The sequence below is a fragment of the Athene cunicularia genome (assembly GCF_003259725.1).
Source record: "Athene cunicularia isolate RWA chromosome 1 unlocalized genomic scaffold, athCun1 chr1_part1, whole genome shotgun sequence".
Classification (NCBI taxonomy): domain Eukaryota; kingdom Metazoa; phylum Chordata; class Aves; order Strigiformes; family Strigidae; genus Athene; species Athene cunicularia.
The window spans coordinates 1-9,484 of NW_020799091.1; the positions used below are offsets into that span (position 1 = coordinate 1).

A 9,484-nucleotide genomic window follows, 5' to 3' on the forward strand; every position below is an offset into this window, starting at 1 on the left:
GGACAACCTGTGCCTGGGCTCGGTCCCTGCTGATGTTCAGAGGGACACTCCTGTGTTCCAGTTTGTGCCCATGGCTTCTGGTCCTGGCACTGGGCACCACTGGGAAGAGCCTGGCCCTTGGCACTCACCCTGCAGGTATTGATGCACCAATGTAGGATCCCCCTGAGCTTTCTCTTCTCCAGGATGAGCCGTCCCAGCTCTCTCAGACCTTTACTCATAGCAGGGGTGCTCCAGTCTCTTCAGCATCTTCATGGCCCTCCTCTGGACTCTCCCCAGTATGTCCATGTCTCTCTTGTACTGGGGAGCCCAGAAGTCCGGCTGTGGCCTCACCATTGCTGAGCAGAGGGGAAGGATCATCTCCCTTGACCTGCTGGCAGCATTCCTCCTAACACCACCCAGGACTCTGCTGACCTTTGCTGCAAGGGCAGAAGGATGCTACTGCTTTTTCTTGTCTTGAAGACTCGTAGGAAAATGTGTGGAGCCAAATAGGATCCTTGCAATGAGCTCCCCAAGGCCCGTGGAGGATTTGGTACATGGTGAGACCCTGCACGTCTGCCTCTTCTTCTCCTTTCCCTGGGGGTGTGAAGGGCTCTGCTCATCCCTAGCGCAAGGACCGAGCCTCCCATGGGAAAAGCATCTTCCAGGGCATGGTGTCTCCCCTGCTCCCACCAGCCTGGTGCAGAGGGACCAAGGAGGAGGCTCTCAGCAGCAGGAACGGGGAGGAGAATCCCTCTTGATCCCTCCTTGCCTTGTCCGGTGAAAGAGGAGGCATCACATCTCAGGCACAGCAACATCCCTGCTCTGAAAGGGCAGGTCACCAACCAAGGACAAGGGGAAGGAGGCAGCTCACAGCAGAGGGGTGAGAGGAAGACCAAGGGTTTCACGACCATTGGCAGACTCTGAAAGACACCCGGCTCCTGGCAGGGTTTGCAGCTGTGCAGGTTTCCGAGGGAGGAATGATGAAGAAAGCTGTTAAGGAGGAAAGCTGCAGCAGAGTGTGACATGGGAGTGGCTTCCCAGCTGTTCCCCCAGCTCCCTGGGGTTTGGGCCAGAAGGCTTTTCTTCTTCTGTGTACAAAAAGCCCCTCTTCCCCCTCCTGCCCCAAACTATTTTCATGCTCTGCCAGCACGATAAATGCACAGCAAATGTCCTGTAGCTCTCTGGGAGTGAAGGGGTTGCAGTCAAAAGCAGAAAAATCTCTGCAAAAAGCAGAGGGGAAAAAAACCAAAAACAGATATCCGTGTCACCAAGTGCTGCACTGTTGGTGCAAAGAATGATAAAATGGTGTGAAACCACCTAGGAAATGACAGGTTCGTTCTCCAGATCCTGGCGCTTCTCTGTGACGTGTCTCAGTGGAGAAGCTGCGTGACTGGGGGTCTGTCTCCAGGGACACCCACTCACCAACCTGCAGTTTCACTTTTGCTCTTTTTTTTTAAAAAAAAAAGTGTATTACTCTACTGCCGATGTTATGACATTTCCAACTCAGATTTCCCTGGCTCTTAAGTCTGTAAACAGCCCTGGAAACCTCACGGCTTTGCATTTCCCTGCTGTGATGCTTCAGCAAGATCCCTTGTGAGCCGACCTGAACTGATCTGCTTTAAGGAGGGGAGAACCGTCCAGCCCAGTCACCCTGGTGTCTGCAAACATTTCCAGGTGCAGACCACCCCGCATGGAGAAATACGGGAGGCCAGATGACTTACCCCTAAAAATGTCTCTTTTTTTTTTTTTTTTTCCTTCTTCCTGGTTGGCTGTGGATTTGCTCAGCTGGAGAGCTTGGCCCTGATGGATGAGAAGGGGAGACATCAGCTGTGGGGGGCCGGGGTGTTGCTTGAAGGACTCAGGGGTTTCTTTGGAGGCTTTTGAGTGACCAAACCAAACAAAAAACAATGAAAGACTGTTTTACAGTTCTTTTGTTCGATGGTGAGCATAAAGGAACCATGGAAAAAGAGTATCTGCTTTAGAAGAATTCTGATTGCAAAATAGGTTACGTAAGCTCTTGTATCATTTTAAGCTATTATTATAATGGCACTTGAAACAATCTGGCCTTTGCTTCACATCCATGTGTGCATAATTTCCACAACATAGAAGCTCATAACCCACTTGGGAACAGCATCTCGGGCACGCAGAAGCAGCAGCAAGTCAAGGGGGAGAGGGCTCTCGTGATGATAAGCTCCTTGAGGTGCAGAGGTTTTTATAAGGATGCAAAACCAGATTTGATTTATCTTCTGATTTTCTTTCATTCTGAAATCAAAATGAGGGAAAAAAAAAATCAAATCATGCTTCTCCTGTAAGATTTCTATTGAAAAAGGAGAATGGTCTGGGCTGCTGGGATGTGGAGGGGCTGGAGAAGGGGAATTTAAGTGCAATAACGTGTATTAGGTGAGAAAATATGCTGCTTGGATGGAGAATATTATGCAGTGTTGTTCTGTCTGACATACAAATTGGGTATGGGAAGGATTTGTGGGTTCATGTTCATAAACAGACTGCATCTCCTGGCTCCCAAATACCCAGCTACGTCTGGAAAACGGGTGCTCAGAGTCTGCAGGTTCTGCTCAGTGTAATTCTTACTTATTTCTTTGTTTCATAGAAAACTGAGATGAAGGTTTGGAGCAGAAAACACATTATGTGAGTGCAATGTCTTGTAAAAGGCAGCTGCAGGACCCTCTGGATATTAGTATAATGCTATTGCTGCAGATAACAAATAATATTAGCTGGAAATGGTTTCTAGCTGTTAGGCAAAATTATTATATTGTCAAATGTGATGAATGAGGGAAGTGGAGAAGGCTTTAGCATCCCATTTTGGTAGTTATGTTCTGTAATATTATTCTGAATGCTTCTTGCAAATCTCCCTCGCCCACCTGCTCCAACCTTCCCCTTGGGGTCTTTGCTTCCCTCTTGAGCAGCATCAGGCTATACCCAGGTAAAAAAAAAGTCCAGTTCCTCAAAGCAAATGAACAGCTCACATTGTAAAAAAGGGGGAAAACTCGATTTGAAAACTGTGAAGTCATTTGGGTGGATTTCCTTCTTTTCTGTGGGCATGCTGGCAGTGAGGTGCCACACTGGGGCTCTTCGTTGCAGGCTCCACTTCTTCTCAGGAGGTTCTAGAAAGGTCCCCTCCTCCTCGAGGCTACGTCCCAGCAATACAACGCGCAAGGAGGGACAGAAGTCCAAGAAATGGCTTTACATTAATAATTTCCAGAGATAAAGGCGCATGTGCTGGAAATGCTGCCTCCTGGGTGAAGCTCCTGTGAAGGACACAGCGGGGACCCCAGTGACTCGGGGGAGGTTTATTCCCTTATAACAAAACAAAATTCTAAGAAGTGACAGGTGATGTTCATTTTTTTGGGTCCATTTTGGGGGCTTTTTTACCCCCGTTTGCCAATAGGTGATGGAAGGGGAGGAAGCGGTGCTGCTGGGGGGTCTCAGCATCTCACCCCTGTGGCTGCAGTGGCTGGTTTCCCACTACAGTTCGTGGTGAGGAGCCACCACCCCAGACCACCACGGGATTTTTATGGCAGCTGGTAACATCCTACCCACTGGCGCTGGGGAAAACCCGAATTCATCCTTTCTCCACAGCTTAGTTTTTCTTTTCCTGATGACTAACCAAGGGGAGAGCACAGCGCTCCCCATTTCCTCATAGACCATGCTCCCTCTTCCTCTAGATTGCAATTTTGAATCCTTTCCAGTGCCCCATCCCAGGGATTGGGGAGGAATTTCCAAACTGTGGATGAAAAAGGCATGCAAGCCTTGAGGGGTTGGGGGATGGCTAAGCACCTCCACGACGCTGGGCTCTGCACAGCTCCCTGCTCCATGCGCTGGCTGCTTCCCATCCTCGGGGCACTCCCTGCAATTAAAATAGTGAATAAAATTCATATTTTTAAATTTTTCTCAGAAAAACTCGTCTCTGCAAAATGACTTGTAGAGAGGAGCAGAACAATCCTATATGTATCAGGAGGGGAATGCTGGAATCATTGTGTAGTGATAATCTGTGTTTGATGATGGTGCAGCCAATACAGGATTATTATATCAAGTTTTAATGATCATCCTTCAAGAAGAATGTTAAAACATAAAGAAGGTTGGGAGAAAAATCACGAGAATGTTTAAAAGTTTGGAAAATGTTTATTACGGTGGGAGCCTCTGGGCACTCATTTCATAAGGAAGAGTATGAGCATCTCCTACAGGGATATACACGGGCAAGAGGGATCTGGCATCAGAGAAAAAATAAAACAAGATCTTGAGGTGGGAAATGAGTAACGAGTGAAGTGGAAATAAGGCTTTAGTTTTTAACAGTGAGAGTAATAAAAAAACCAAAACATTTTACTGGTTGATATGAACGGTTCTTCACAGCTAAACACTCTCTTAGGAGGGGATTTCAACTGAAAACTCCACTCTAGTGGAACTAGAAGGGATAGAGCTTCGTGCTGCAAGGAGACGTCAGCTCTCCCAGACTGAAGGGCCACAGTCTGCAACCACTGGGGCCAAGGGAAGATTACCGATCCATGGCACCCACTCTCCAACACAGCCTAATCCTGGGAGTCCCCAGAGCTCTTCAGAGACCTCCTGGTCCCATGAAAGCTCTTCAGGCCCCTGGCCTTGGCGTGCTCCTTAGGGCGTCTGCAAGATCCTGGGTGGAAACCTCTTTAACACGTGTACAGCTCTCCTCTCCTGTGAACAGAGGGTCAGTGCTGACTTTTCACGTGCTAACGAACACAAAGGCATCTCTTTTTTTCCCTGTCTGGAGCCCATGGTGCCTCCTCATTTGGAGCAAGAGCTGGTACCCAAGCATGGTGGCCGCTTTTAGTCAGCCAAGAGGCCAAAGCCTTCAGCGACTCTTACAAGCTCCTGCTCCTACGCTCATGACAGAGAAGATGCTTTGCACGTTAGGGACCCAATGTAGCGGGAAACTAAATATTTAAAAAACCATTTTAAACCCCCCATCTTCCACCAAAATCAACCACTGTGTTCAGATGAACTCTTTCTTAACTCTCTTCCAATGAATTCCCAATCTACGTGCAGGAGAGTGGCTGTGTCACGTCCTTGCCTGCCTGGCAGCATCTTCTCCAGACGGTTTGGCTGGAGGTTCTCTGCTCAGAGGCAGCCAAGAGCATTCAAGGTCGATCACATGCGGTAAAGGTGTTAGTACACTGGAAATGGAAACCCTTCTAGTCTGACACGGGTGGTGGGTTGAATCCGGGTTGAGTCAGCATCTCAAGATGCAAATATTAATGGAAGAATGAGTGAGGAGACAGCCCAAGCCTTCCCCTAAATCTCCGTCACAGACCCCAATGCCTTCAATGAGCTTTGAAAGGTTCTGTTAAACAGATGCCGTAGGAAAGACACGTATTTCAGTATGTTAATCTCAGAAAAAAAAAAAAAAAATCAGGCATGTCTCAAAAGATCAGACATGCTCATTTGCACTAGACTATCTGCCTGCTCTGGAGGAAAAAAATGAATTAAATAAGCTCTAGATAAACAATTGCATTTTACAATGCTTGATAGAATCTCTGCCTAAAATTGGACATTCCTGGTGTTTTACTGACCGTTGCCTCATGTTGACTTTCCTAGTGCAGGAACCTGCGAATCAGGCTGTTGGACATAAGAGGTGGTTGATGGCACCGTATTGCACACAGACAACCTGTACAAGCTGCATCTTCAATTTATCCTTAATGTTTGCCACAGTTCTGCAATCCTGTAAAGTGATTTTGTAGTTTCTCCACCCAGGAGTAACAGTCCAGGGTCACCACCGTCGTTTGTAGGGAGAATAACTGCCACCACCCCTGAAACTCTTTAACGGAGGAATGAAATTAATGCATCCTCCACAGTGCAACGTGGAGGGGAAAGTGTAAAGAAATGTGGTACTGCTCCAGTTCGGCTTTATTTCGTGCATTTTCAGCTTTATTTAGTGCATCAGTGAATCAGTCACATCAGTGATTTAGTGACATCAGTGATTTAGTCACCGAAGGATAGAAACCAGAGCAGAAAATTATAAATATTACAGAAAGTCTGCTAAAACCTTCACAGGAACAGGCTGAAATGCACTAACACAGGATGTACCACAGTTCAGGGGAACCAAACAGAACTCCAAAGGTGATGATGTCTTAATTAACCAGATGACTGACATAAACGCCATGAGGCTTCCACTCTGCTGTGAATTTTACCCAAACAAATGAAATTTTTTAGAAAGGGGAAAGATTTTCCGAAAAAAATAGACTTTTTAACGGCAGATTTTACTTCCTTGTTCCGTAAAGCGTAAATGATGGGGTTTAACAAGGGCGTCAAAATAGAGAAGACAACGTTACTCATGATATGGACATCAGCGGGGATGTTCACTCTGTAGGACGTGTACGCCGCAGTGATGGAGGAGTAGTAAGTGCCCACCACAAGCAGATGGGAAGTACGTGTTGAAAAAGCTTTCCCGTGTCCTTCTTCGGAGTTGATCTTCAGTACGGAGAGGATGATGTGGACGTACGAGAGGGTGACAAGCAACAGAGGGACAACCGACACCGTCATGGAGATGGAGAACCCCGAGAAGGTCTGGAAATGGGCACTGAAGTCCGGGCATGTGGCTTGTACCACTGCCAACCCCTGGTTGTGTCCCTGCAAGCTTGCCGAGAGGTCTGCGTGATGGCGGGCACAGGAATTAGCAGCGTGGCGATCCAGGCGCTCGCTGCCAGCTGGATGTTCACTCTTCTTGTCATCTTGGCCCATGGAAACTGTACATCTGCAGAAAACAGCCCCCCAAACGAGATGGTTTTTAGCGTTGGCCAGGAGCATCAGCAGCATTTTGGGGATGGTGGTGGCTGTGAGTAGCACGTCTAACGCAGAGGTTAATCAGGAAAAAGCACGTGGGTTTGTGAAGCGCACGGTCGCCCACGCCCACAGTGATGATAACGGCATTACCGACCGGGATCAGCAGGTAGAATAGCAAGAACACAATGAAGAGAGGGGCCTGGAAATCCTGGAGAGCCGGAAACCCCACCAGGAAAAAGACTTTTGAGGAATCAGTTGCCGCTGCAGCTCTCCATGGTGGGGCTGGTCAGGACGCCTGCAAGGATGAAGAGGGTGTAAGGAAACAGGCTGCTGTGCAGGGAGAGGTTTCTCTAAGGAGCTTTGCAGAGGTTCTGCAAGGAAAACACACGCTGGGTGAAATCTTGCAGAGCTTAGCACGTTGCAAGGCACAGCTCAGCCCCTCTTGTCTCTAATCCACAGTTAAGATGATTTGGGTTCTCCGTGGATGACGTGTCTTTCAGCTTTGGGTGCGAAGAGCAAGGATTCTTCTCACCTAGCTTTGGGTGCTCGCCATGCAAAGCTCCCCCCCACCCCCCGCCCCATCTGCACTGGTCCTCCCGGGTCCCTTTTCTGTGGGGAAAAGGGACATTTGGGTGGATGCAGCCCCTTTGCCCCATTCTGCGCCGAGGAGGAGATGAGCAGCGTTACAGAAACACCCATTTCTGCTCTCTAAGGGAATTCAGGGAATTAGCTCAGCAGGACTCAGTCATCCATCTCGCTTTTGCTAGGTTATTATGATCTTGGCTACCCAAAGCCATTCTCATCACTGTTCTTCATGCCCATGTCACCTCTGGTTGGCTACTTGCGTCCCACTGCGTTTCCCAGCTGATTCCTGCTGCTGTTGCTGAAATTCAGATGAAAATTCAGAATTCCTGTTAGCTTCCAGGTTGGGTTTTTGTACATAAAAGCAAAGGAATTTTCACAGTGGTTTTTTGTTTTGTTTTTTTTTTTTTTCTGATGTAGATCAGCGTCATGTCTTTTACCAGAGTAAGAAATGTTTTAGAGATTCGTGAGGTTCAAAGACACTCTAATAAAAAACTAGGGATAAGTATCTGTCAGGGACTTCAGCTCAGACGGAGTGGGACACAATGTATGACAGCTTACAGCCCTTACAGATATTTTACATAATGTAGCTCCACCGTTGCATTATTCATACAAACTTGCGATACTTTCTGGATTTATCCAGGACGGGTAAGAAAGCGTGTGCCGTACTTTCCCATTTATTTTACATTATGAGCTTTTAAGATTCCTGAGTGACAAAGATTTTCTTCCCTCTCGGTAGAAACACTTCCTTTGTTGCTCATAAAGATTTAATGAAGATGGGAAAGGACTGTTCTGCCCGAACCCTATGGAATACGCTGGTTTGCTGCAGCAAAATAAAGCAGCGTTTTGGAAACTTCCAGCATCTTCTATTCAAGCACTTCCATAGGCACCGATTCCTTTGGAATTTATCTCTTTTCTCTAACACCGGGTAAATCAAAACTAAGACAATGTTCAGAAGAAAACCACCCTTGGTTTGATTAGGTTTATGCTAAAAAAAGAAGGAGAAATTAAGCTTAATTAAATTTTCATGCCTTTTCTTGGTTTCCTTACCCCAATTTAAAAGAGGGGAAATAAAGCTCTCTTGGAAATGTTTTGTGCTTGTCCTCAAGTAGTTGAGATTAATGGTTGGTCTCATGCAATTTCCTAACATTATTAAATCTCTGGTAATTTTCCAAGAGTTTTACCTTTCACCCAGAAAGTCATCTCCATAACCATATAGGGGAGATCTATTTAATATTACAAATAAATAGATTTTCTGCCGCCCTGAGATTTAAATACAATTGATATTTTGTTTACTTATCTACTTTTCTCCATTTCTCTTTCTTGTTATTATTTTTTTCCAAAGGGGTAAGCTTCAAGGATGTAATTTGTATAAACAATGACACACTATTAAAACCCCCAAGATAATTTATTGTATTGAATTAAAATTGCTGGCATGAAATGTCCTTAAATTCGCATTGATTGGAAGTTGTTTTCAGACATAGATCAAATTCTCGTTCTTTGGAGCCTGCTGACATGTATTACAATCACATTTTTCCATCCTGGACCTCGTGAGAAAAAAAGTAAATCAAAATGAAACACTTAATTACTCTGAAAAATATGATCATATTAACAGAACGGTATCAACAATAACTCACTTGCGTTTTGAAGTTATAACAAGGTCTTTCCCTTCCTTAATTTTATCCTTGGTGGGAAGTGCAAAACTCCTGCAATAAATCAACGGGCAAAGCCACTACCATTATGGAGCATATTTGAATGTGCTGCCCTGCTCCCCACCCAGAGATGCTCCCCAGAGATGACTCTGTGATGGTTTCTCGCCTTAAGCTGGGAGACCCACACATTATTTTCACAGAATTGTCTAGGTTGGAAAAGCCCTTGAAGATCATCTAGTCCAATCATCAACCTCAGCCTGACCCTTCCCAACTCCCCCAGATCCCTCAGCGCTGGCTCAGCCCGACTCTTCAACCCCTCCAGGGATCCCGGGGACTCCCCCCTGCCCTGGGCAGCCCATTCCAACGCCCAACAGCCCCTTCTGCACAGAAATCCTTCCTCAGAGCCAGCCTGACCCTGCCCTGGGCAGCTTGAGGCCATTCCCTCGGGGCCTGGCGCTGGGGCCTTGGCTCCAGAGACTCATCCCCCCTCTCTGCCCCCT

The 9,484-nt window shown here is 46.7% G+C and overlaps 1 protein-coding gene across 1 annotated transcript; it reads right to left on the reverse strand.

Annotated features, from left to right (window-relative positions):
- Nucleotides 1–6,158: 6,158 nt before the first annotated feature.
- On the reverse strand, nucleotides 6,159–8,547 carry LOC113482482 (olfactory receptor 2AT4; the record flags this gene model as incomplete). Its single annotated transcript, XM_026853155.1, is given in 6 exon segments — nucleotides 6,159–6,590; nucleotides 6,593–6,700; nucleotides 6,703–6,748; nucleotides 6,751–6,826; nucleotides 6,828–6,990; nucleotides 8,517–8,547. Coding segments are annotated over 6 exon segments (856 nt in total), but the record flags the coding sequence as incomplete, so codon positions are not given.
- Between the last annotated feature and the right edge of the window lie 937 nt (nucleotides 8,548–9,484).